Below are 24,530 nucleotides of genomic sequence, written 5' to 3' on the forward strand. Positions count from 1 at the left end.
AAATGAAAGATCAAATAGCTTTGGATGAAGCATTAGCAAAGAAGTTATATGAAGAAGAGAAAGAATTACTAGAAATATATAAACAGGATCTTGAATTAGCAAAAAGATTACAAATTGATCATAGTTATAATAGTTCATCATTATTAAATAATCAAAATAATAGTAATAATAATAATAATAGTAGTAGTAGTAGTAGTGTTTTAGATGAACCTATTCCTGATCTACATGAGCTATTTATGTTGTTTAATCGTCTTTATTTCAGAAATCAGCTTGACATGGTCGAAGTAAGATGGTCAACAAGAATGTCACGATGGTAGATTTTAGTGAGTTACAAAAAGAAAAGAAATAACATATAATGTTCAATTTATTAGTGCTGGTACATGTACCTTTAAACCAGGTGGCTATTGTACTATTGCCTTATCAGAACCTTTACTTAAATTTAGACCTAAAAGTGACATGATAGAAACATTATTGGTATATTAGACAATGAGTGATTTGTTTACCTGATATATCTTATGATGATTATATAGCATGAAATGATACACGCCTATCTTTTTATTACTCAAAGAAACACAGACAGAGGTAAATGAAATAGCTTATGTAATATAAATAGACATGTGTGTACATTTGTATTTATTCTCCTATTATTTGCATAATAGATGGTCATGGCCCTGAATTCTTATATGAAGCAGATCGAATCAATAAACTGGCTAATGTTAACATAACTGTATATCATTCGTAAAATAGATAGATATATACATCTATATAGGGTACAGAGTAGTATTGAACACCTATTATACATAGTTTTCATACTGAAGTGGATTACTATTTAACTCACGTTTGGCAATGCAATGTAAGCACATGTACATGTACACTATATACATACATACACACACAAATACATAATAACTCTTTAGGGTATTTGTCAAGATAAACCACCTTATTTTGGAATAGTAAAACGATCTATGAACAGGTAAATAAAGAAGAGGAAAGGATAGTGTGTAATATGGATATTAAATATGATCATCATATATCTATCATAGACCTCCTCAACACGCTGATCCATGGTTTGATGAACATCAACGTACTTGTGGTGGAACATTTATAAAGATTCATAGTCCAGAATTAAAAACAAAGAGAAAGCAGAAGGTCCAAACAAACACATTACTAAATTATTTTAATGATAAAAAACAAAGACGATAATCATATTAAAGAATTTATTGATAAAGATAAATCTTTTATGCTATATTTTAACACATTTCATCTAATGCACAACAAACGCACATGGCTATTAAACTACATATACATCTTATGTAAGCTTATATCATCTTTTTTTTTTTTTCGTCCTATATTCCTTACCATCCCCAGCAGCATGAATGATCATTTTCCTTTGGTCTTTCTTGTTGAACAATGATTGTTTGTGGGGGAGGACTATAATAAATAACCGTTTAAAAAGAAAAAAGAAAAAAGAAAAAGAAAAAAGAAAAGAAACTTACGCTGGCTGGTAATAACCTGGTTGACTTCCCGGTGGTGGACCATAGTATTGACCACCTTGTTGTTGACCATAATAAGGTTGAGACATTATGAGTAAAAGGAGAAAGAAGGTTTATTTATTTATTCTATGAATTTTTTTTTTTATAGATAGTGTGACAGAGATATTTTGATACAGCATAACACTCCTGCTTAGCATAATTCCAAATGTAACGTCTTGTTTCTTTAAATAATATATGCTTGGCTAATATTTAAAACATTCATATATTAAAAATACATAATTTATATATGATTATCTAATTATTTAAAATATGTATATACTTGATTCTCAACTACGAAAAAAAAAACAAAAAACAAAGCCTTATCTATGTAGCATAATTTGTTCCTCAACAATAAATTCTCAAGTACGATCACATGACTGATTATTACTAACTGAAATGTAAAAGCCACTAAAGAGCTGGCTATTTTATTCATTGCATTTTATAAAGGAAGAGAGCATGCATGTTTCGTATTCGAGTCCTATTTGTTCCTTTTTTGGACACATGTTTGATTTATAAATGAATTTTGAAAACAGGTTAAACTCAGGATACTAGAATTGCTCAGGTCAGAATTAAAAAAATAAATAACGTTAATGATTCTATAAGGTATTACTTATTTCTGTTTGCTTTTATATACATGCATATTAGTGAAGGATAAAAGATATAGACGTTTAAAGCTCTTTATTATTTATTCATGCCATACTTCTTCTTTAGCTGACAAATCACTAAGCCCATTCAATCGGGTGTTTATTAGCCATTATCATTCTTTCTGAATGATATTATTATTTTCAAAAAGTGAATGATTATTGTTTGAGATAATGTACTATTAAACTAAAATGTCAAAGCAGCCTTTATAGTCTTTTGCTAAATTTCTTATTAGATAATTCTATCCTCTTTTTATGTCCTGTAATATAAACTTCACTCATAGCAGTAAAATAATACGCATAAATGTGTTGATACATATTTAGCTTGTGATCGTATTCGTCATTCATTTTTAAATATTCTATTCCATTACAACCCTTTTCTCTCTTGGCATTTGATTTATATAATGCCTTAATGAAAATCATTATCTAGTCACACTTTCTTTGGAAAAATGATAGATTCTTTTTTTTTTTTTATTTTTACCCCTTCCTTATACTTCTTACTCTCCGCTACCCCTCTCTTTCTCTCTTGCACTCTTTTCCCCTCCTCCTCCTCCCCCCCTCTCTCTCCTATCTTTCTTCATTCCAAATGATTAAAAATACATTAATTAAAGCAGCTAATTTACAGTTATATAAAACTACGTTATCAAGACAAAGTAGATTTTTAACAATGTGCACGGTTGACAAACAGAAATTAATAAATAAACATAATAATAATAAACCACAATGGTTATGGATGCGATCATTTGTTAGTATACCTGAATCAGTAGTTATCAAACCTGCCTCCGCAGAAGACGGGATAGGTATAACAGAGAAAGCTGTCAAGGTATAGCTCTATTGATTGATGTTTCAAAAAAAAAAAAAAAAAAAAAAGTTTGTATTATTAATACTCTTATCAATAGCAATTAAAAATAATTCAACAAAAGGAAAATGATACCGAGCAAATGTTGCGTATTTTGGTTGATTCAGGAGGCTGTCATGGATACCAAAATAAAATGGAATTAACAAAGACAGTAGACGAAGAAGACATGTAAGTGTTTATTAGAATTATATCCATTATTATAGTGAACGCCTATTTATTTATTTATTTATTTATTTATTTATTTATTTATTTAATAGTATATTTGAAAAAGAAGGTGTGCGAGTGGTGATAGATAATGTTTCACTTCAATTCTTGAGAGGATCTGTACTAGATTATGTGCAAGAGTTAATTGGATCCACATTTCAAGTAATTGACAATCCAAATGCAAAGCATAGTTGTGGTTGTAATATCTCTTATGATATTGATTTTGATAAAATACAACAATAAATAGAATTTTTATTACAATAATGAAAAAAAAAGGGGGGGTTTATAATTTGCAAATATTCATATTTACAAGCGTGATATTCTAGTTTAACAGATACTCAACTAGAGAAAAAAAAACCCTCCCCCCCCCTAGATATATGCATGACTAGCAAACAGGCAGAACAAAAATAGATGTATTATAAAGCGCAGTAAATAAAGTATAGATGTTTCATTATAGTGAATGTTGCTTTATTTACATCTTGACTTTTTTTTTAAATCTCCCCTCCCCTTTTTTTTTTTTTTTTTCTAGAAACATATTGGATCAAGCTGAAAGTCAATATGATGACACTCTAATCCCACATGTATAAGAAAATAAAAGAAAGTAAAAAAAAAAAAAAAAAAAAAAAAAAAAAAAAAAAAAAAAAAAAGTGTGCTTTATAATAGTTAAAAATAGTTAACAATAATTAGTAAATTGCCTGTATCTATGTTCAAGAAAATACACTCTATTTTTAAGCTTGTTGTCTGAGTATATTCATGTATCTTTTTTTTTTCCCACCTACGTAGTATGAATTATAGGATTGTATAATTGGATAGAATAGGTATATATATTTTGTATTTACTTTACAAGTAAGATACATAATAAATTGTATATGTAAGCATGAGTGTGTGTATATGAATATGTGAGTGTGAAAGAAGGGAAAAGAGGAATCGATAATATATATTTGGGGATATATAGATGATATAAATTGGTATTATCTTATGATAATTTGACAACAATACTAATATTACAAAAGAAGCTTAGCTTAGATATGATTGTTATTGTTATTATATATTACCAGTCATGATCTGTTCCCTCTGCTTGCCTTGCTTCATCTAAATCATCAGCTGATATGGTACAGAACTCATCATTTGTTGCTGGATCACGATAAATAAATAAATCTTCTGTTGGATCATATCCAATTAAAACGATGAAATGGCCTTATGTAATATCATATAATTCAATAGATAAATGAGATTTGGTAAAATATATACACATGTATCTGTATGCATACCTAAATAATTATTGCCTTTAAATCTTTCTAATAATAAATCTAACTGACCACACATACTTCCTAAGCATCCATGATGTTTCTAATATAAATGTTAATGAAACAAACAAACAAACAAAATAAAAGGTATTTGTCGTCATACTTTACTCGACATAATTGACATTTTAATAAACGAGCATTTACTAGAGTGATAATAGCAAACTTTTTACAGTATAGAAATCGTTTAAAGTCGTCCAAAGGTAACATCCTATTATAAATTAATTATTTAGTAAAAGAAAAAAAATAGATCGTATCTACTTTATTTACATTCTAACAACATGTACTGAACAACTCTTGGCTATTGCAAATAATCGATTTACTCTCTTTTCATCTTCATCAAAATTATCCTGATAAAACTTTTGATCTTGATATTCTTTTCTACTACCCAAATAACTTGTATAATATGTGAAATCATGAACGTAATTACGAAGTAAGAAAGCCAAGTCAATAGTCCAAATACTATCCACTGGACATTGTTTAGACATTTCTTCTAATGTGCAATTAAAACCGAGTCCTCTTAACGTCATGACCACACAAGCTAACCCACAGTCCCAATTCCTATCCTTTTTTTTTTTTTGAATAAGCTAAATATGTTTATAATACATGTTAGTATATAGCTTACCTGTGTTAAATGAGGTATGGGGTGGTAACTAAATTCTGAATAATTAACAATCGTATTAGCCGTTCTTGAATTTAAACTATCATCAGTTCCAAGTGTAATCATATTTTGAAAATAATTAAAGAAAAAGGAAAAAAAAAAAAAAAAAAAAAAAAAAAAAAAAAAAAAAAAAAAAAAAAAAGGATAAAATTACATAGTTTTCTGAATTTAAATATTAAGCAACAGTAATAAGAGAATAATCCATTTTTTTTTTTTTTTTTTTTTCATTCTTATTATTTTCAAAATTTTATTTTTAAATTTTTAAATTTTTATTTATTTATTTTTTTGAAATGAAAAACAAAACAAACAATTTCCAAGACTTGAACTTATAAAAATACACAGTTGTATTTTACTTTTTTTTTTTTTTTTTTTTTTTTGAAAAAAGAATCTTTGGTAACGAGGTTAAAGCTTGGTATTTTCTTTTGAAAGAAAAAACGAAACAAAATTCTATGGAAATACAAAAGTTGTATTAACAAGAATCGTACGTGTTGTATATAAAAATGAAATAAAAATTTACAACATTTACAATGTTAAAATGAGTTAGTTTCACATTACATACAGCTAATACCACCTATTTTTACCAAGTTTTGCAACTTTATTTCAAGGCATTGCGACTAATTCATCATGGAAAGTGTCTGTTCATTTATTTTCCATCTTTCTAATACCCAGCTAATTGAATAATGTTCATATCTTTTCTTTTCTTTATGAATGTAAGCAAAATAATGCATTTTATTAAGAGTATGGAATTTAGTTTAACGTATCTAATACGATCATTATATATGAATGAAAGTAAAAAATAAAAAAGGACTTGTATATATCTGGAATTGTTGAAATTTACAAAGTTATTCTTGATACATGTTCTTTATAGGATATAACCACAGTGTACTAGACAATGGATCCTTTCATTTGTTGTATGTATACATTCAAATAGAGCGTACGTGATTTAATCAGTAACTTTACCTCAAACCGGTTTATTAGAAAAGAAGGGGAAAATGTATAGAGACAGGAAAGAAGGGTCATTCTAAAGTTAGGGTCCAACAAAGAAAAAAAAAAAAAAAAAAAAAAAAGGGGAAAGATTCTATAAAGCAATATTCGCAGAACATAAGAATCATAGCTATCATTGTACTGTATAATAGCTAACTTGAATAGTTATTGTAAAAGTACACACATAGGTTTGTGAATTGATTCAAGATGTATAAAATGGTATATTCTATCTCTATGTGATACGTGTAGGCGTTAATTTCCTTTAAAGATATTGAACGAAATAAGCCCTTGTTAGTTTAAATGATTGATAAAAGCAAGGTCGTAAAAAGGCACCGTCAACCACCGAGTAAGTCGATTGAATTCAAAATAAGCTCTAAGGATAGTTATAATAAAATAGAGTTTTGAAGATATAATACTTGTGTAAATGAATATCTTATTATTTTATTTTTTTATCTCGTCACTTTTCTTAGTTCTACTATATCTTGTAGCTGTATAACTAATAGTTTTATGTGCCAGTGTATAAAAGTATTCTTTCTAGAGCCTCTAGAGCTTGAGGGAAATAAATGTATATGTTTGGAAAGACATCACAACCGGGAATCAGACTTAATTAATTAGTTACTTGGAAAAAAAAATAATTACGTTGTAGGGCAAATCAAATAAGGTAAAGTTTGAAGTTATAATGATTTGTATTTTACGTATAAATCTCATTATTAATTAGATATCCTAATATCACAGCACAGCCTTTAATAATATTTGAATAGGGTTAGGGTTTCTCAAGAAAGAACCTTTATTTGATAAACAAAATCAATTATTACAATTTATTTCAATTAGATAGTAAGAATTGGCTAAATAAACCAGATTCTGCAAACAGTCATTGTTGTTTAACAAACAAAGGTAAAGATGCTCTATGATATCAGAATGACATTGAACGAATTTATTCCATAAAGAATCTCCATGTATAAGACTCGTAGTACAATAACGGATACAATCTCTCTCTCTCTCTTTTTTTTAGAGCAAATTAGGAATGCATAATCAAATCAATAAATAATAATATAACAAAAGAAGTCATATTATTATCCTCTATCTTCGTGCCATTCAATTAGATTCTTCTTGAAACCATCATGAATGATTTGTAAAGTATTGATAAGATAATAAAATATATTTTTTTCTTTCTCTTTCAACTGAAGGTCTATTACTTACATTCATGTATCGATATGAATGTTGGTTACTATCCTTTTATGTAGATTATGGTATTTCTAATATTAGATTTGTTACATTTGTTTTATAAATAGCTTTCAAGCATATAAAAATAGAAATATCTTTGATTAGCCTATCCCATCAATATTTTATGAAAAGCATCATACTTCTAAAAACTTCTTTGCGTCATATTTTTCTTTAAAAAAAAAACTACTGTTGTTGGAATGATGTAGTGATAAATCAATTGAACCTATCATTATTATTATTGTAAAATAATTATTCTCATTATAAAATAGATCAATTATAAACAAGAAAACATGTTTATTTTGATAAATTTCAATTCTTTATGTTGCAGATTTATCAAAAATGTTCTCGGATTCCTTTTTTTTTCTGATGTGCAAAATCATCCATAAAAAATAAAATAACACAACTCACTTGTCTTTTTTTGGCAGGTTTCCTCTCATTCGTTTATAAATAAATATTATTAAAATTAATATGTCGCACTTGAAAAGTTTAAAATGTCATATTTTTTGGCAAAAAATAATGCCGCATTATTTAGAAAAAACAGTGATGTATTATTGAAAAGAATTTTGACATATAATGGAAATAATTTCCAGATCTGACACATCCTCTTGTCTTTGTCTTCCTCTTCTTTTTTTTCTACAATTGTCAGTAAGTGCGGCAGAAGAATACCTGAAATCTGGTACGGATGATATCCATTTTCACAAAAGTAAGCGGATAATGTTACCGAAATAGAATAGATCACAACACCGCTCAGGATCAGCAGTAACATAGCATCCAGCTATTTCTTCATGTTCTTCTTGAATAGTGCTGATGTGATGAATGATAAACTTTGTTGACCCTATCTAATCGTTGATAATTTACAATCTAGCAATCATTCCTGTAAATATATTTTAATAAATTCATATCTTTCCAAGGTGCGAGTGCTAATTACAATTTCAACTAATGTAGTGGGCGTTAAGAAAAGTCCTACTTTATCGAGAAAAACAAAACAAAACATGTATTTACTACACGAATAAGTATGTGGGTGTTATTTTATTTAATCGTTTTCAAAGTATGGAATTTTAACGGATAACATTAATTGAGCACTTTACTGTGAAAATCCGATCACAAGATGCTAAAAAACTACTAATACTCATGAAGCCAATGGGGGAGAATTGTCATTCATTTTAGTGGAAGGAAAAACAATTACAAGACACATGTACAATCATTAAAAGGCGATTACATTACATTACATTACAATAAATAAATATAATGGAAACACTTATTATCAACAGAGATACGATAGAAGAAGCACTTTTTTTGGGACTGCTTATTAGGCTTTTTCTTTTTTTTTTAATCAGAATAGCTAAACAATTTGAATACTATTTAGAAGACTAATGTTTTCCCTCTGATATTACTTCCTGATTTTGTATTTTAATATGTGTTATATTAGAACATAACTATATTTCATTTGGAATGATTTATATCAGAACTAATTTATATCTTTATGTAATCTCTATGATTCAATTTGGATACATGATTACCTCCAACATAATCAACATTATGCTTTAAAACTATACTCATGTCAAATTACAACCATTATTAGTTGCTTTACGTAAAAGGATTACAACAGGCTGTACCAAATTATAATAGCTACATAAAATCGAGGGAAAAAATAGGAGGGGAAAAAAAAGAACTGTAGTAGGTATAATTCAATTGATACAATCTAAAATAATAAAAACCAGTTAGTTGGTGATAGATCAAAACGTATGATTTTAGAAATACAAGCTTCTTGTAAAAGATATCATTTTGTAGGACAGTCTACTAGGAGAAAATGATTTGAACTATCCCAAAAGCAAAGCATACACTGTATAACGTATTATTTCCATTATACGTTAAAATTCTTTTCAATAATACATCACTGTTTTTTCTAAATAATGCGGCATTATTTTTTTCCAAAAAATATGACATTTTAAACTTTTCAAGTGCAACATATTAATTTTAATAAAAAAGTGTATAATAAAAATTATTAGTTTTTTTTTTTTTTTTTTTTTTTTTCTTTTTTTTCTTTTTTTTTTAATTTTTTTTTCTCTTGTATATTTATTATCAAAATTAATATTTTTTAAAAAAAAATGCCTACTTTTTCATCTAAATTAAATCGTATGAAATCTGTAAAGCTTCCTTTTCAACATAATAATAAAAGATTACCAAGTCCAGAAATTGTAGTGACAACATCTTTATCAACAAGTAAATCTGGGATAACCCCTGAATCGATAGAGACGATTGTTTCTAATAAACCCTCCTTATTTACTTTCTCAGAGACACTTGAAGCTATTACTAAAGAAGCTGATCGAACTCAATTCGATGATGTCTTTGGTAGTTTCTTTTTTAATGATAAACGTTGTCAACATCGTGCTCTCTTTATGGCAGCACGACTTCAACAAACATTAAATAAGTTTATTAAATTTCAAGACCCTATACGAATGCTGTCATCACTTGATCATACAACATGCGTTAGCAGCTTCTGGCGTCTGGTCACTCATCGTCTTTATACTTTAAATTACATCTTGTTTGTCTTACCTTCTGATTCAACGACTCGAGCGGACTTCTTGAGAAGAATGGAAGATGATTTGAAACGTCAATCTGATGGTCTCGAATTGACTAGACGAGGTGGGATGGAAGCTCATTTTGCGGTCCGATATGCTTTAAAGTACCGACGTAAAAGGAGGAAGACCTTATTGGAAGACGCATTTAAAGAAGAAGAAGAACAGAAGAGACGGCAAAAAGGTGAAGTCATAGTAGGGAATCATGAAGATAAAGAATATGATGAAATTGTTGCTCAGGCTAGGGAAGTGATTGAACAATGTTTAGAAAGTGAGTCAAGTTTGGCTCAGAATTCAGAAAGAGATGCAATGTATATATTTCATAGTACACGAGCTGGATTTCTAAATGCTTTTCAACCTCGTATTGAGCTAGAGGAAGATAGAGCATTGCGTCATAGATTAAGAAGAATGGTTGAGTATAATCAAAGTCATCAGATGGTCTATGATAATCCTTTCGAGGATGAAGATTTAATTGTGACTGAGGAAGAAGAAGAAGAAGCAAATAGCTGTAGTAGCAGAAGTAAATCAAGGGAAGTAGATAGCGGATTCTACGACGGTTGGGCAAATATGTCTACTGCTACTACAAGTGCATAAATACAATAATTAAACATACATAGAAAGATACAATTTAAACCAATCAAAAAAAAACTAATAATTATACAACATCTTTTATTTTATTTTTATTATTTATTTTTTTATTTTTTTTTTAAAAATAAAAGAACTTCTTCTCCTTTATAATTTTACTCTCCTTAATTTTTAATTTAAAGCTTTTTTTTTTTTAAGCTCCACTACTTAAGACTCTATTTGTATACGGTGTTTTAAATACCGTAAATATGCTGTCCTTTTATTTATTTATTCATTTATTATACATTTATTACTTCAACGTGAACATGAATTTCACCATTTTCACTGGGATTTAATGGAAGCCAGCCATCAAAAGGTTCACTCTCATCCACATTTTCAGCTACAGTAAATGTGGCTACACCAATATCATTATCTGCTAAAGTATTATGATCTCTGACTGTAAATTCAAGGACTGACGTACCAAATACTTTAGTTGTAAATGATTCATTCCTAATAAAATCATAAAATGAATATATTGTAAAACATTACGAATTATTATTATAATTAATTGTTACCAGTGAGGGTTACAATTCTTCTTGATATACTTTGTCTTATAAAGAGAATGTTTTCCAAGTCGTACACGACAATAAGGATCACTTGTCTTGTCACGATTCATACCTTTCAAATTTCTAGCCTCAATCAAACTGACTCTAATTGTAACATTTTCTAATGTATTATTAGTAAACCACTTTTTCTTTTCTTTTCTTTTTTTCTTTTTTTTTGATGTTCTTACTTTCTTTATTTTCAAAAATTGATCTACGATGACTAGCAGTGGATTCAGCTAATAATGATGTTTTTGATTCAGAATAAATAGTAGGCTTATTATCTTCTTGCTGTACAGCAGGAACAGAAGGAATAGGAGTAGTAGAAGAACCATTTGTTATAGTTGATACTGTTGCTTCAACAGATGATGATGATAGATTGGGTGTCATAATTTTAGCTGATCCTAAAGATCCTGTGGAGGAAGACTTTTGGCTATGTCCACCAAATTTACCAATGCCTCGACCAAGGGCGCCAAGGGCACCCATTCCACTACCAACAACATCACCTACAATTTTTGTACCACCGCCAATGGCACCACCTACCATACGTGTACTACTACTCAAGACTTTGCCACCAGCACCAACACCTAAACCAACTACATCACCTGCCAAACCTGCACCTGTCAATATACGTGTCGTTGACCCTAATAACGATGTACCCTCACGTTTACGTGCTAAAAGTTGAGGTTCCCATTTCATACGTAACTGAATCGTACCCCCTCTTAAAGTACATTCCTTAGTGATCGTTTCAAATGAGGGCAAGTCAGCGATATCAATACCACCTTCTGCCAAAAGCTCATTAGTGCCGATCTGATCCCAATCATAGATCTTACAATCTAAATTAGCCTTAGCACGATGAAGAACGGGGACAGTGAATCTTTCAGATTTATCAAAGACGGGCGTCAATTGCTTCTTGTAGGTTTGTGATTTATAAACCTTATGACGATCAAGACTAAAGACGACGTAAGGGTCACTGGTGCCGCTCCTGTCAGCAGCACGAAGGCCAGAGGCAGAGACGAGGGTGATGGTCAATTGACCTTGGTTTTCTAGACTCTCGTCGGGATCTAACTGGAAGTGAACGACAGGGATAAATTTAAAGCTAACTTTAAGAGTACCCGAGTTGGTGTCTAAGAGCTGATATTCCTCAACGACGTCTGCTTCGCCTTCAATGTCCAAAGAGGTTTGACGTTCTTGAATGGATTTAACAATATTACGTACAGGGGAGGTCCAGAAACCGATACGGCTTTCATCCTTGTAGTCAGTATTAGAGTTACGAACGCGAATGATGAGACGTGAGAAATCCATTTCCTTCACAAAGGCATCACCACATTCATTAAATGGAAGATAGGTGCCCTTGAGCGGTGAAGTACGGAATTGTGGCTCATTAGCGTCCAAAAGAATTTCAGTAACTGCCTTTTCCTTGGTAGGTAAATTGACTTCATGAATTTTAACAGAAAGAACGCCCGAGGTATAACTGAGCATATTAAGCTTGTTATCTTCTGTATAAGGAATGACTTCACCATGAAGGTCCTTTTCAGGTTGTGTACTACTACTATTATTAGCAGTAACAGCAGTCTCTTCCTCTGTTGTTGTTGTTGTTGTTGCCTTTTCTTCATTACCTTCAGATGGGGGTATCTTCTCTTCTTCGTGTTGTTTAGCTAATGCTAAGGTAGGATAGAAACAAGCCTCATAATCCAATCGACCACGTCCTGTTCTTCTTTCCTTATTCATCAAGTCAACTTGTCTTTTCACTCCAGGGAGTGCTTCATAATAACTTGTACCATCCTCTAATTTCTTTTCAACCACCAAATCCTTCATGAACAACTCACACATACCCAAAAACTTATCACTTTGAATATCGTTATAATCCATCACCTCCAACACAAGGTCTTCACGCATGCTATGAATGGGGACATAAAGAGCGGTATCCCAAACGGGGTTCAAATTATCAAGGATAGCATCGGTTTGAGCACGCGATTGTAAGCCTGACATGACACGCACGTAAGGATCCGATTTCCCACCCATTAACATTTCCACATTCTTGAGGTTTGTTGCACCGTTCAACTTGATCCTTACGACACCTATAGGATGACGATAGCTACCTTTCGTCATCAAGCTAGCCGAGAGACCTGTCAGGGGTACATTCTTCCATGTCATATCAAGATGGATTTTACCACTACTGTTCTTGAGTTGCCACCAATCGTTCTTGTCGACCTGCAATTGACGTTCCATCTCTGTCAGGCTCGAATTCCAGCGGCCCAAGATGGTATCATCACCAAAGTCGACACTATTCATAACAATCAATTCAAGTTGTGCGTTAGCCTTATCAGCCACAAAGACTTCAACGTATTTGTTCCAACGTGGTGCAGAACTACGTTTGAAAGGTGCTGTACGCAGCTTTTCTTGACCATTTACTTTAAGGATAACATACGCATTCACACCATCACTACCACCGCTACCTGAGCCAATGATGGGGACACTACTGACGATGGGTAAGCTACCAACAAGAGGTAATCCACCACCACCACCATTACGATGTGAAGAAGATCCAGTTGATAATGAATTATCATCATGACTGAAAAGCTCTTTTGCGTCCAAAATAGAAAATCGCATGACACCAGTATTGGATTCTGGAACGGGGAGGAGGGTACCGTCTTCTTTCTTTTCAGGCTTTGCAACAGGGAAATAGCGAACATCTGCCTTAATTTCACCTACCGTGCGACCACTACGCAAGACAATCAACTGAGGGTCCTCTATCGCCTTTTCTTCTGTATCCTCTACCTCCTTGAGGTTCAAGTTAGCAATGCCAACTTCTACATCGTTACGGCCTGTGTTACGATCCATGACTCGGAAACAGAGGTTATCATTCAAGTTGTTGAGAAGGATAAAATGGGTTTCGTCCCATTTTGGATTAGATGTATTTTCGATAGCGCTCGTTCGTGCGAGTTCAGGTGTCTTTATGTTGTTTACATGGAAGGTACAATAAGGATCTAGAGTACCAAGGAAATCGTTAGGTTTAAGTGATTGTGCAGAATAGATGGTGACAGCCAAGACACCATTCGCTGTTTCAAGATCGTTAGCGCCTGACATGAGAGCAGGGATATCCAAGGTAAAGACATTGGGTGCGTACATCATAGGTCCTAAATTAGCATGAACTTGATCCTTAATGAATGTTTCTAAACCAGGAATCTATGTATGTATGTATGTATGTATACCAAAAAAATAAATAAATAAATAAATAAAATATATATATAATGTAGATATGAAATAGATACATACATTGTTAATATCAAAACCAAAAGTTTCTCCACCAACTGGCTTCAAGACATAATCAAAATGAGGCTTTTCCAAGAAGGATAATTCAACCGATTTTACATGAGGCATTTCACTAAAAAGTTTAAGTTTGATACGCATACGACCGCTAAATGCCAAATCCTCTAAAAGAATTGGCATACCAGCACCAATCATACCTTTACCAACACGAATTGTCAAGACAATCTTTGGATTTACCTTTGCTTGTACTTCTCTAGCTGTCAAATCAAGTACATCATTTGGAATAAATGAGAATTGCCAATCCATACACTAAATATAATATATGTCAATTATTTTGATTCAAAAGCCTATAAATAAATATATATATATATATATATATATATATATATATAGTATATCTTTACCACAACATCGGGGGCAGTGCTTGGATAGACTTTAATACCATTCACATGAGGTGGCTTTGTACCTAATGTGAAAGTACTTAAACGAATTGAATCTAAAAAGGAAGGTGTATTTTCAATTAAAACAGCATCCACTTGACTAATAATCTGGGCTGATAGAACAGGTTCAAAAATTAACCAAAATTTATCCAAGAAATGATTCATCCATCCTACTGTCTCGATGTCTGTTTCCAACTTATTTAAACTCATTTGACGTTGCATATCATCTCGTACATTACGTCTTGTTCTTTTAATTGATGTACGATAATAGGTAGCTATTATTTAAAAAAAAAAAAAAAAAAAAAAAAAAAAAAAAAAAAAAAAAGTTCATAAAACAATTAATTTCGGCGATAATTATATAATTATATACATATATACATATATACATGTATTCATATATTATATATAAATGTTACCAAAAAAAGCGCCTACAATCAAACAAGACATAAGACCAAGTCGTAATTTGGTTAAAAGCCAAGTGAAAAAGATGGAAATAAAGACAACACCACAGTTATGAAACCATTCACCATAATATTTATCCGGAATAAATTCAGTAAGGAGGTCCTCTTGTTGGTTTGTTATAGAATTAGGCTTGAAGGAAGAAGAAGAAGAAGGACGTGAATAACGGTCTTTATAGATATGTTGAATTTCTTCAGCGGTATGGGTTTGACTAAACTCTGACATTGCCTTTTCATCTCCCGGGTTAGGTAAATTAGATTGGGCTGTCCAACCGACGCGATACCAGGAGGGCAGACCGTTGTTACTAATAGGTGTATCCACGTAAGCTCCAGGTGGCGTATTTATATCCTTAGTACTATGAATAGGGGGTGGTGGCGGTGGCGATGATGGTTTACTTACAATAGCTTCTGCTACCTTCTCATTATCCGCAGATCCAATATCTGTTGCAAGTGGTGCTTTTATAGGGGTTGTATTAGTAGATGAAACTAAATCAGCCTTCTTTTCAGGTGGCATCTCAGGATCAAAGACGTGTACAGGCGTGTCACTTGTAGCTTGGATTGTTTTATTTATTGTATTATGTAGTTCTTTGGATTCTTCGATAATAGCCTCCGAGGTTATAGGAGGAACTGCTGTTGGATCAGACATTGATCAAAACAAAAAAAAAAACTACTACTACTACTATGAATAGTAATAATAAAAGGGCAAAGAGGAGGGAAGTGAGAAGGATAAGATAAAGATGTATACAAATTTATTTAACTTTTTCTTTTTTTTTTTTTTTTCTTTTTTTTTTTCCTTTTTTTTTTTACAAGTCAGAATAGTAATGGTTTCACTTTACATTAACTTCAATTTATCGGATTTCATTAAAAGAAAAAAAAAATAGACATGCGTATGCACAATAAGGGCAGCTTTTTATTACTATTTAACGAAATATTTCATCACAGTTTACAATAAAGAACTGAACAAGAGTTATGCCTTGATTCATTTGTTTTAAATAAAAAGCCGAATCAGCTATTACTGATTGTTGCGTGTCAGGTATCTTCATATAATGTACGTCTTCATGGATTGTTCGTATCATATTTGGTGTAAATACAACAGCTAAATTATATATAGTCATTTTATTTTTATTTGCATGATCCGAGACTTGCTTTAAGAAATGACAAATAAACTTCAATAAATTGAAATAAATGTGTTTTGACTCGTATTCTATCAAGAGTTTATCTTTTACTTTTGAAATGATATCATTTGTACAAGTACCTGTGTCTTTTTTTTTTTCGGAAAAAGAAGTTTTAATATATTAATATAAATGTATATGAAGAACAGATACGTTAACTTACTTAATAATGCGGCTATACTGTCACTAAATTTCAAGTCGATTAACGGTATAGGCAATTCTCTTATAAATACTTTTAATAGTGATGCGGAAACATTAATATCATATTCATGTAAATTGACAGTTTTACCTATGGATTACAATTAATTTTTTTTTTTCGTTTTAATTCTTATGATAGGATAAATTATTTTACCGTAATTAAATAAATATTTGACAGATTGTAATTCACCACTGGAAGGTGACTTTCTAAAGATACCTTCTTTATCCAATCCTTGTATTCCCAATTTTTTTTATTGTTAGAACTTTATTTATTATGTAGTTTTTTTTTTTAAAAAAAAAAAAAAAAAAAAAAAAAAAAAAAAAAAAAAAAAACTTTATGCTCACCTTTTTCTTTTATATGATTTATAATTTGAATTATAAAAGCTGGTATAAAGTCATTATCATTTATATCTTTTCCTTCTAATAAAGCTAAATCTTCTAGCTTTCTACCAAATGCCAAAGAAGGGACTGGTCGTTTTTGTTGTTGTCTTTGATGTGTATTTGCAATAGTAGAAGGTAATTGTGAATCATAGTTAATCACGCTTAATGGTATAAATTGTGGGGCTAATTGAATGTGATCTTGTAATACTTCTAAATTTGGAATATAACGTAATTTACTAGCGAATTTAGGACTGATGACTTTATTAGCAAGATCAAAGATAATTCTATAGGTAGTTGAAAGATGAACTACATAAAGCGCCTTTAGATTCTTTTTATATCTATAATAAAAGTAGTTTTAGCTTTCTTTTTTTTTTCCCCTCTCTTAGAAATACATGTCAATTATAATACGAAGCTATTTTTATTACTTGCGATCCAGTAATCGATATGCTTTTAATAGCCACATCCAGCCAGGTCGATGTTTTGCAGGTGAAGAAAAGAAAACCAAAACATAATCATTTTCAACAAATTCATCTCTAAAAAAATAAAATAAAAATACATATATAAGTATGGACAAGGATATATATATCTGTGTGTGTATGTGTGTAGTAAAATATTACAATCGAGCTACAAGAAAACTATATATTACGTAATCATGTGTTAGTAACTAGTAAATGAAACTGTAACAATAATAATAAACTTACGATAATATTAAATCATAATCGTATATATCAGGATTAGGCAAGTTATTAGCACATAAGACTAATATTGGACGACTTTCATTATCAAGACCTAAATAGAGGAAATATGTTTTTAAAATGACTAATTTACGTGTATTCTCCATTACCAGCTTCGTAAATAATATTCAATTCAGAAATGCCTTTATATTCAGGACTTGAAATTGAGAGTGGGATTGTGTTTGAAGTCATAATAAATAGACAAGAAAAAAATAAGAATAAAAAAGAAATTCTATTTTTATTTTATTTTTCCCCACCATTCAACAATTATTGCTTCTTTTCATTTTTTTTTTTTTTATTTTTTATTTTTTAAAAAACGCGGGATTTTATTTTACTTTATGTATTCACATGATTGTACATGCTGTTTCTACCTCATTTTGAACATGTATGTTATAGTATGTATAAACATTCTCTTTCATCTACTAAAAGTACATTTATACGGTTGCCGTAATTTGTTCATCCCTGGTGTTAAATGAATTACTATTTACATATGTAGATTACATAATAATATTCATTCTATTGATGTTTTTGTTAATTGGAATAGACAATTTACAATGTTTAACAAAAGTATTTGATTTAAGTTTACATATCTCTTGAACTTAATATTAAATAATTAGAGGCAATATAAATAGTAAGTTTGTATATTACTATTACCATTTTTTTTATGAACGTTCGTTACAGTTGTTCTTAATAACCCAAGTTTTACCAAAAGTTACAAAATGAACTCTGTCTTTTTTATACATTTTTTCTTCTTTAAAGTCAGTAGTGATACCTTACTATGTCACTAATTACCTTCATGCTGCATAAAATAGATAAAAAAAAGATATGATGTATTATTGTATATCTTAGTTTACATATTCTCTTAGAGTCGAGTAAATCAGGTACGTCATTTGAAGCAAGAGACCTTATATCTCTGAAACGATTATTAAACGTGTCTACTCTACTCTTGAATTGAAAAGAATATGAGTTAATATAATATGTATTACATTAGTAATAAGAAATACGAATAGATACATCTTTTAGGGTTCAATAAATATTTATTTGTATGTATTAAATAAATTAGTCAAAGTTACTTGACCCTAGATTAACAATAGCTTGATTTTAACTTAATTTTATACTTATTCATGATTTTAATTATACTAAATATTACTCAGTCATCAATCACTTTAGATGCTCCCTATATGTTTATATGAATAGCTCATCTTTTAATATCGTCATAAATAAAAATAATGGACTATTGTTTAGTTTCTTTACAATTTTCTATTCTTATTTTCATCAATCTTAAGGGTGTTATCAAGCTATGTAAAGTTATAGTATGTTGCTGTCAAAAAAAAAAAAAGGTCACAACAACAAAAAAATCAACAAGTTTAATAATACTGTCTTATCTGCTATTCATAATAAAATAAAAACCTTACAGGGAGTTGCTCAAGACGAGTTCAGTTGAACTCTTAAGATTTAAACCAAAATACCCACTGGTAGTCAAGTCATGATTAAGAATATGAATTGTATTCATAAGAGTGTTCACTCTCTATGTTGGTAATTACACTGTTAAAAGGAAAACTCAAGGTGGAAGTTATGTATTAGTTGATGGTACTAGGGCACTCTTACCAAGAGATATTCCTCCTACCTATATTAAAATTATATTGCATGAAGTTAAATTGGGCAATACTGAAACTGATACTTATGAAGAGGAAGTAGTAATTAATCATAAAGACAGCTCTGGTAATTACCTATATCAAGTCCAGGTGGAAAGGTTATGATGAAAGGAATGATACTTGAGAGCCTGCTAGTAATTTCCATGACCACACTCCCATTAGAAACTATTAGGCACATCGTAATAAACAATAGCTTTTCAAACGAAGCTACCCTTGTACCCATTAATAACTGGCCTACTAATAATAACAAACGAAGGTATCATTGTAAGAATGTTAATTACTTATTCTAAAAGACTTGGGACCTAAATATTAATACTCGTCAATCATAAAAGAAAACAAAAACAACACCATTCTGCTTGCGTATAATATTATTGTAGCCATCAATAAGTTAAAAATTACACAGAAACAGGATAAGAATGTATACAACTAATGAACATACAAACAGAGCCTCTCTTTCAATAATATTTAGTAAGCTATTATTTAATGCAAAATTTATTGTTACAAATATACTTTTATTCCATGATGATATCTACAGTAACCCTCGGAAACACTTTAAAGTTACACTATTGCAGATACTTCTTCGGATTCATATTATAATTAGTGCTTTTTTTTTTCATACAAAAGCACATCATTTTTTAAGCTTATCTTTTATTAACGAATTAAATTTGCTCAACTGATTTTGACGTTAGTAACAACATGGTATACAACTTTTAATACATGCACATAAATAAGAACATTCTTCAATTTTTTTTTCATGCTTATCTATATCTCCTAAAGTGCTAAACCTGTGATTAGTATCATCTGTACTACTCTTACCTTTTTATATACATTGTCAGACTTACTAGCCCATTCATTTTCTATCTTCTTTTTTTTTTCTTCGCTACTAGTGCTATTTTAGCTTCTAAAGCTGTGTGAAAAGAAATAATTGATACTTTTACTCTACTTTTTTCGAGTATTCAAACAATAACAATACGTGTTTTCTTGTTTCACCGTGAAGCATACTACTTTAAAGCTTTGATAAAAATATGTTTCATCTATTAATATATTACTATGTCTATTCACTCCTGTCAATAATTTGCTGTTGCTTGAACTAATAACTAGCTGTTTATTTTTATTTTTTTGTAGAGAGTATTGTGAGAGGTTTTGAGTTTTAGTCATAGACAATTCATTGGAAGGAAAAAAAAAAGCAAATGAATGCGCCTATCAAACATCGTTATAAGTTTCAAAGAAGCAAATTCCCGCAAAATAAAAACCCAATGTGTAAGGTTCCAGTTACAATATGTGAAAAAATTTTGATCTACATAAAGTTTAGTGGCTGTAATAATGATAGTAAATCCGCTCAGTTGTACATTGTGCTCTATATGATAACTGTATCTTGTCATAGAATGTATGTATGTATGTATATAAATGTATATAAAAGGGATTTTATACTGTATTTTGAATTATAATTAGAACTATATATGTACATGTATGCACACTTACACACACGTATATATTCATATACATGTATATGTATATTTATAGTAAAATTAATCAGTTTGACTCTTGTCTATTTGTGGATTTCCTTATGCTATTTTTTTTATTCTATATTATTATATAATTTATTAAAAAAAAAAAAAAAAAAAAAAAAAAAAAAAAACTTCTTTTTACAGGTGTGAAAACAAAAGGAAAATAGGAGAAATACAAGAGCTTTTTATGGTTAAACAGAATAACTTTATGATCCTTCTTTCCTTTTTATTTTACATAATGGTGCATAAATTAGATGCTGATTTCAATCTTATGTATTTAATGATGTATAATAAATTATTATTGTTTTTCTTTTCAATGATAATAGTTAATCATTTGTTATAAATTACTCGGAGTCTTTCTTATTTTTTTCCCCAGTTTTTCCCCACAAAAAGAAAAAAAAAAGGTTTAAAATTTTAATTTTTTTTTTTTTTTGTGTTAACTTCCCAAAAAAAAATTAAAAATATTTTTTTTATGCACAATATCTCAGATCAGTTGCTATAGGCAACTCATATAAAAATTCCCTAAGAAACAATTTTTTATTGATTGTTTTTTTATTTATTTATTGTTTTTTTTTATTTAGAAGAAAAAAAAGATACAAAAGAATGGTCAACATACCTACAGCTCCTGCTGGCCTCGAGGCTGAAGGAATATTTGTTCAACCATTAACTCCTATTGGCAATAGTCTTATCGGTTCATTCTTTGTCGGCCTGATTCCTCTTTTATTAGTGTTAGTTTTGTTGGGCATTTTTAAAGTTCCTGCCCAATATTCATCCTTATCTGGTCTTATTGTTTGGTAAAAAAAAAAAAAAAAAAAAAAAAAAAAAAAAAAAAAAAAAAAAGAGAGAGAGAGAGAGAGAGATACAAAGATAGAGTCTAATACACTTAATTTTTTCTTCTGTATACTACAGTATATTTATTGCAATTTTCGGTTGGCATATGCCTGCACAAAAAGCTTTTGAAGCAATTGGAAATGGAGTTGTCTTTGCTAATTGGCCAGTTATGTGGATCGTCGTGAATGCGATGTAAAAATACATTTAATTTATATGAGAGACCAGAATATTTATATTCTATCTCTTTCTCCTTTCTTTTTATAGGTTTGTATACAATATAACCGTGTTTTCAGGCCTTTTTGATTATTTTCGTAGATGGATTTTAGCTTATACCCCTCCTGATACAAGAATTATTTTATTGATTATCGGTTACTGTTTTGGTGCTCTTTTAGAAGGTACATAATAAAGTATATAAGTATATATATGTGTATGCATATATATATATATAAAAAGAAACTCATGTTGACTCATATTTTTACAAATAGGTGTGGCAGGTTTTGGTACACCAGGTGCTATTTGTTCATCATTAATGGTGTCTGTTGGATTTGATCCTTTAGATGCATTAACTTATACATTGTTATTTGATACAACACCTGTAGCATTTGGTGCCTTGGGTATTCCCGTCACTACATTAGCATCTATCACAGGTTTACCTGTAATGAGTTTATCAGCCATGATGGGTCGTCAATTACCCCTTTTAAGTTTACTCCTTCCTTTCTATGCAATGATATTTTTTGCAGGTAAAAAAAAAACATGGGAGATTTTTTTTTTTGTTGATTTTACATTTAGAGAAAAAAAAAGTGCCCTCCTTTTTATTTTTCCTAATATTTACAAACCATATCTTATATAGGTTTTAGAGCTGGTCTTATTGAGTGCTGGCCAGTTGCACTTGTAGCTGGTTTATCATTTGCTGTTACTCAGGTATAGTATAAAAACGATTACTATTATTTTTTTTTCGTTTTTCTAAATACATCATAATATAGGGTATCTTTGCAAATTTAGTGGGTCCTGAATTGCCAGACTTAATTGCTGGTATTGTATCTTTAGTGGCTGTTATTGGTTTTGTTCAGTTCTGGAGACCTAAATATCGACCTGAATACTATGCCACGATGCATACTACCAAGTCATCTAGTATAGATGAAGAGAATACCCATAATAATAATTCACAATCAGATTGTAATGAAAATCAATTGGATAGAGTAAACACTACATCAAGTAAAATAGAAGCATCTGAAATTGAAGTTGCAAACTCACAAGAGGAAGGAAACGCTATTGAAAATATCGCTGATAAAACATCTTCTCAAGCTGATCATGATATGGGTCCTTATAAAACTAAAGAAAAACCTTCGGAAATGGAGGTATTGAAGCCTAATCTTCGAGAAGCTTTATTAGCCTGGAGCCCATGGATTCTGATTGTCCTTGTTGTTATTATTTGGACATTTGCCAAGGTCCCCGATTATGGACGTACCTTAGTCCAATGGCCACATCTCCATGAAGAAGTCTATTTGACCCTTTATGGTAAACGTTATAGTGCCATTTGGAATTTTGAACCTTTAGGAACTGGTACTGCCATTCTTGTTTCAGCCTTCCCATTTGCTGCTATTGTTCTCTGGAATGGTTCTCATCCAAAGATCTTTTGGCTCGCCTTAAAAGCAACATACCATCAACTTCTCTTACCCATCTTTACTGTTTCCTTCATTATGTCCTTTGCATACCTTTATAATTATTCTGGTATTGCCTACACAGTCGGCTTAACATTATCTTCTGTTGGACGTGCCTTCCCATTCTTGTCGGCGTGGTTAGGTTGGTTTGCTTGCTTTTTATCAGGTAGTGATACATCAGCTAACTCCCTTTTCGGTAATTTGCAAGTCGTGGCTGCTAGAGAAATTGGTTTATCTGCAGTCTTGATGGCTGCCACAAACTCAAGTGGTGCAATCACATCCAAGATGATTTCACCTCAAAACTTGACAACTGGTGTTTCTACTATTGGTTTGAAAGGTCAAGAAGGAAAAGTCTTGAGACGCACCATCTTACATTCACTTTTCTTAGTCTGTTGTGTAGGTGCAATGGCCTGTGTACAACAGTATGCTATACCTGGTATTATTCCTCCTGGTGATCCATAATAAAAAAAATAAAAATGAAACCACACGAAAAAAGAAGAAAAAAAAAACTCACCCTATTTAAACATGTTTAAATTATTTAATTTCCCTTTACTTCCTTTTCGTATTACCAACACTTCCCCATCCCCGTTCCCGCCCCCCTTATATACACATAACATATAACATACATATAAATATAAATATGATAACTACTTTGTCACATAATAATAGTAATATGGCATGATAAATTATTATTTGTCATGTTTCAATAAATGATTGAATATAAACTATGTCATCCGTGCAAATTAAATACGTTTCAAAAGTTGCTTAATAAATTAATTATTAGCAGGAGTAATAATGATAATAATAATAATAATAAGTAATGCATTTTTAGAGGCCGACTGTTGTTTATAACAATGTATTTTACATTTTGACATAAAAATTGAAAAATAACAACAATTATAATAATAGAGGTGAACCCAAAGGCAAAATAGTGTATTCTATGAAAGGAAGCAACAATGCATATTCCATGGTAACAAATTAACAAAAAACAAAAAAAAAGTATATAAATATTTTTTTTTTTTTTTTTTTTTTTTACATCTTAAACTATACTAATTATATGCTGCA

General features: G+C 30.4%; 9 protein-coding genes across 9 annotated transcripts; 4 read left to right on the plus strand and 5 right to left on the minus strand.

Annotated features, from left to right (window-relative positions):
- Nucleotides 1-52: 52 nt before the first annotated feature.
- BX663DRAFT_136145 (SprT-like family-domain-containing protein) lies at nt 53-1,596 on the plus strand. The gene is made up of 8 exons (XM_051521551.1): nt 53-162; nt 263-313; nt 372-474; nt 531-582; nt 660-738; nt 805-853; nt 918-973; nt 1,044-1,596. Exons 2-8 carry the CDS (start codon nt 276-278, stop codon nt 1,201-1,203), a joined length of 537 nt encoding a protein of 178 aa, XP_051387346.1. The 5' UTR covers nt 53-162; nt 263-275; the 3' UTR covers nt 1,204-1,596.
- Nucleotides 1,202-1,735, minus strand: BX663DRAFT_495654 (uncharacterized protein). Its single transcript, XM_051525669.1, has 3 exons — nt 1,497-1,735; nt 1,360-1,431; nt 1,202-1,296 (listed from the first exon to the last, which is right to left on the minus strand). Exons 1-3 carry the CDS (start codon nt 1,580-1,582, stop codon nt 1,251-1,253), a joined length of 204 nt encoding a protein of 67 aa, XP_051387347.1. The 5' UTR covers nt 1,583-1,735; the 3' UTR covers nt 1,202-1,250.
- An 898-nt stretch (nt 1,736-2,633) lies between these two features.
- On the plus strand, nt 2,634-3,785 carry BX663DRAFT_495656 (uncharacterized protein). Its single transcript, XM_051525670.1, has 3 exons — nt 2,634-2,996; nt 3,073-3,200; nt 3,290-3,785. Exons 1-3 carry the CDS (start codon nt 2,760-2,762, stop codon nt 3,477-3,479), a joined length of 555 nt encoding a protein of 184 aa, XP_051387348.1. The 5' UTR covers nt 2,634-2,759; the 3' UTR covers nt 3,480-3,785.
- A 75-nt stretch (nt 3,786-3,860) lies between these two features.
- BX663DRAFT_495660 (Guanylyl cyclase) lies at nt 3,861-5,281 on the minus strand. Its single transcript, XM_051525671.1, has 6 exons — nt 5,166-5,281; nt 4,811-5,106; nt 4,652-4,751; nt 4,508-4,586; nt 4,292-4,433; nt 3,861-4,234 (listed from the first exon to the last, which is right to left on the minus strand). The coding sequence occupies exons 1-6, from the start codon at nt 5,265-5,267 to the stop codon at nt 4,213-4,215; spliced, it is 741 nt and encodes a 246-aa protein (XP_051387349.1). The 5' UTR covers nt 5,268-5,281; the 3' UTR covers nt 3,861-4,212.
- Nucleotides 5,282-7,863: 2,582 nt separating this feature from the next.
- Nucleotides 7,864-8,637, minus strand: BX663DRAFT_495665 (uncharacterized protein). Its single transcript, XM_051525672.1, has one exon. It carries the CDS (start codon nt 8,173-8,175, stop codon nt 7,873-7,875), a length of 303 nt encoding a protein of 100 aa, XP_051387350.1. The 5' UTR covers nt 8,176-8,637; the 3' UTR covers nt 7,864-7,872.
- An 817-nt stretch (nt 8,638-9,454) lies between these two features.
- On the plus strand, nt 9,455-10,726 carry BX663DRAFT_495667 (uncharacterized protein). Its single transcript, XM_051525673.1, has one exon. It carries the CDS (start codon nt 9,518-9,520, stop codon nt 10,580-10,582), a length of 1,065 nt encoding a protein of 354 aa, XP_051387351.1. The 5' UTR covers nt 9,455-9,517; the 3' UTR covers nt 10,583-10,726.
- A 17-nt stretch (nt 10,727-10,743) lies between these two features.
- BX663DRAFT_447560 (C2 domain-containing protein) lies at nt 10,744-16,064 on the minus strand. Its single transcript, XM_051523697.1, has 6 exons — nt 15,284-16,064; nt 14,832-15,142; nt 14,434-14,736; nt 11,346-14,343; nt 11,128-11,278; nt 10,744-11,062 (listed from the first exon to the last, which is right to left on the minus strand). The coding sequence occupies exons 1-6, from the start codon at nt 15,969-15,971 to the stop codon at nt 10,852-10,854; spliced, it is 4,662 nt and encodes a 1,553-aa protein (XP_051387352.1). The 5' UTR covers nt 15,972-16,064; the 3' UTR covers nt 10,744-10,851.
- A 145-nt stretch (nt 16,065-16,209) lies between these two features.
- On the minus strand, nt 16,210-18,063 carry BX663DRAFT_495674 (Rho GTPase activation protein). Its single transcript, XM_051525674.1, has 8 exons — nt 17,921-18,063; nt 17,778-17,865; nt 17,694-17,711; nt 17,502-17,609; nt 17,041-17,414; nt 16,850-16,927; nt 16,661-16,786; nt 16,210-16,586 (listed from the first exon to the last, which is right to left on the minus strand). Exons 1-8 carry the CDS (start codon nt 18,000-18,002, stop codon nt 16,246-16,248), a joined length of 1,215 nt encoding a protein of 404 aa, XP_051387353.1. The 5' UTR covers nt 18,003-18,063; the 3' UTR covers nt 16,210-16,245.
- A 3,494-nt stretch (nt 18,064-21,557) lies between these two features.
- BX663DRAFT_495685 (lactate permease) lies at nt 21,558-24,193 on the plus strand. Its single transcript, XM_051525675.1, has 6 exons — nt 21,558-21,767; nt 21,883-21,996; nt 22,069-22,199; nt 22,290-22,544; nt 22,655-22,725; nt 22,788-24,193. The coding sequence occupies exons 1-6, from the start codon at nt 21,577-21,579 to the stop codon at nt 23,925-23,927; spliced, it is 1,902 nt and encodes a 633-aa protein (XP_051387354.1). The 5' UTR covers nt 21,558-21,576; the 3' UTR covers nt 23,928-24,193.
- The last annotated feature ends 337 nt before the right edge of the window (nt 24,194-24,530 follow it).

Source organism: Cokeromyces recurvatus (genome assembly GCF_025118155.1).
Source record: "Cokeromyces recurvatus strain NRRL 2243 chromosome Unknown BX663scaffold_2, whole genome shotgun sequence".
Taxonomy (NCBI): Eukaryota; Fungi; Mucoromycota; class Mucoromycetes; order Mucorales; family Mucoraceae; genus Cokeromyces; species Cokeromyces recurvatus.

What these genes read in the sequence shown, in the direction of transcription:
- BX663DRAFT_136145 (XM_051521551.1), top strand. Translation starts at nt 276, where the DNA reads ATGGTCGAAGTAAGATGGTCAACAAGAATGTCACGATG. An exon ending in ACATGATAGAAACATTATTG is followed by an intron (nt 475 to 530) that starts GTATATTAGACA and finishes ATGATTATATAG; the next exon opens with CATGAAATGATACACGCCTA. An exon ending in GTAAAACGATCTATGAACAG is followed by an intron (nt 974 to 1,043) that starts GTAAATAAAGAA and finishes TATCTATCATAG; the next exon opens with ACCTCCTCAACACGCTGATC.
- BX663DRAFT_495654 (XM_051525669.1), bottom strand. Translation starts at nt 1,582, where the DNA reads ATGTCTCAACCTTATTATGGTCAACAACAAGGTGGTCAATACTATGGT. An exon ending in CCAGGTTATTACCAGCCAGC is followed by an intron (nt 1,432 to 1,496) that starts GTAAGTTTCTTT and finishes TATTTATTATAG; the next exon opens with TCCTCCCCCACAAACAATCA. An exon ending in CATTCATGCTGCTGGGGATG is followed by an intron (nt 1,297 to 1,359) that starts GTAAGGAATATA and finishes ATGTATATGTAG; the next exon opens with TTTAATAGCCATGTGCGTTT.
- BX663DRAFT_495656 (XM_051525670.1), top strand. Translation starts at nt 2,760, where the DNA reads ATGATTAAAAATACATTAATTAAAGCAGCTAATTTACAGTTATATAAA. An exon ending in TAACAGAGAAAGCTGTCAAG is followed by an intron (nt 2,997 to 3,072) that starts GTATAGCTCTAT and finishes TCTTATCAATAG; the next exon opens with CAATTAAAAATAATTCAACA. An exon ending in ACAGTAGACGAAGAAGACAT is followed by an intron (nt 3,201 to 3,289) that starts GTAAGTGTTTAT and finishes TTTATTTAATAG; the next exon opens with TATATTTGAAAAAGAAGGTG.
- BX663DRAFT_495660 (XM_051525671.1), bottom strand. Translation starts at nt 5,267, where the DNA reads ATGATTACACTTGGAACTGATGATAGTTTAAATTCAAGAACGGCTAAT. An exon ending in TAAAATGTCAATTATGTCGA is followed by an intron (nt 4,587 to 4,651) that starts GTAAAGTATGAC and finishes CATTTATATTAG; the next exon opens with AAACATCATGGATGCTTAGG. An exon ending in TAAAGGCAATAATTATTTAG is followed by an intron (nt 4,434 to 4,507) that starts GTATGCATACAG and finishes ATATTACATAAG; the next exon opens with GCCATTTCATCGTTTTAATT.
- BX663DRAFT_495665 (XM_051525672.1), bottom strand. Translation starts at nt 8,175, where the DNA reads ATGTTACTGCTGATCCTGAGCGGTGTTGTGATCTATTCTATTTCGGTA.
- BX663DRAFT_495667 (XM_051525673.1), top strand. Translation starts at nt 9,518, where the DNA reads ATGCCTACTTTTTCATCTAAATTAAATCGTATGAAATCTGTAAAGCTT.
- BX663DRAFT_447560 (XM_051523697.1), bottom strand. Translation starts at nt 15,971, where the DNA reads ATGTCTGATCCAACAGCAGTTCCTCCTATAACCTCGGAGGCTATTATC. An exon ending in AATTTTTGAAAATAAAGAAA is followed by an intron (nt 11,279 to 11,345) that starts GTAAGAACATCA and finishes ATAATACATTAG; the next exon opens with AAAATGTTACAATTAGAGTC. An exon ending in AAGAATTGTAACCCTCACTG is followed by an intron (nt 11,063 to 11,127) that starts GTAACAATTAAT and finishes TGATTTTATTAG; the next exon opens with GAATGAATCATTTACAACTA.
- BX663DRAFT_495674 (XM_051525674.1), bottom strand. Translation starts at nt 18,002, where the DNA reads ATGACTTCAAACACAATCCCACTCTCAATTTCAAGTCCTGAATATAAA. An exon ending in TATCGATTACTGGATCGCAA is followed by an intron (nt 17,415 to 17,501) that starts GTAATAAAAATA and finishes CTTTTATTATAG; the next exon opens with ATATAAAAAGAATCTAAAGG. An exon ending in CAAATATTTATTTAATTACG is followed by an intron (nt 16,787 to 16,849) that starts GTAAAATAATTT and finishes TGTAATCCATAG; the next exon opens with GTAAAACTGTCAATTTACAT.
- BX663DRAFT_495685 (XM_051525675.1), top strand. Translation starts at nt 21,577, where the DNA reads ATGGTCAACATACCTACAGCTCCTGCTGGCCTCGAGGCTGAAGGAATA. An exon ending in TTTTGGTGCTCTTTTAGAAG is followed by an intron (nt 22,200 to 22,289) that starts GTACATAATAAA and finishes TTTTACAAATAG; the next exon opens with GTGTGGCAGGTTTTGGTACA. An exon ending in TGCAATGATATTTTTTGCAG is followed by an intron (nt 22,545 to 22,654) that starts GTAAAAAAAAAA and finishes TATCTTATATAG; the next exon opens with GTTTTAGAGCTGGTCTTATT.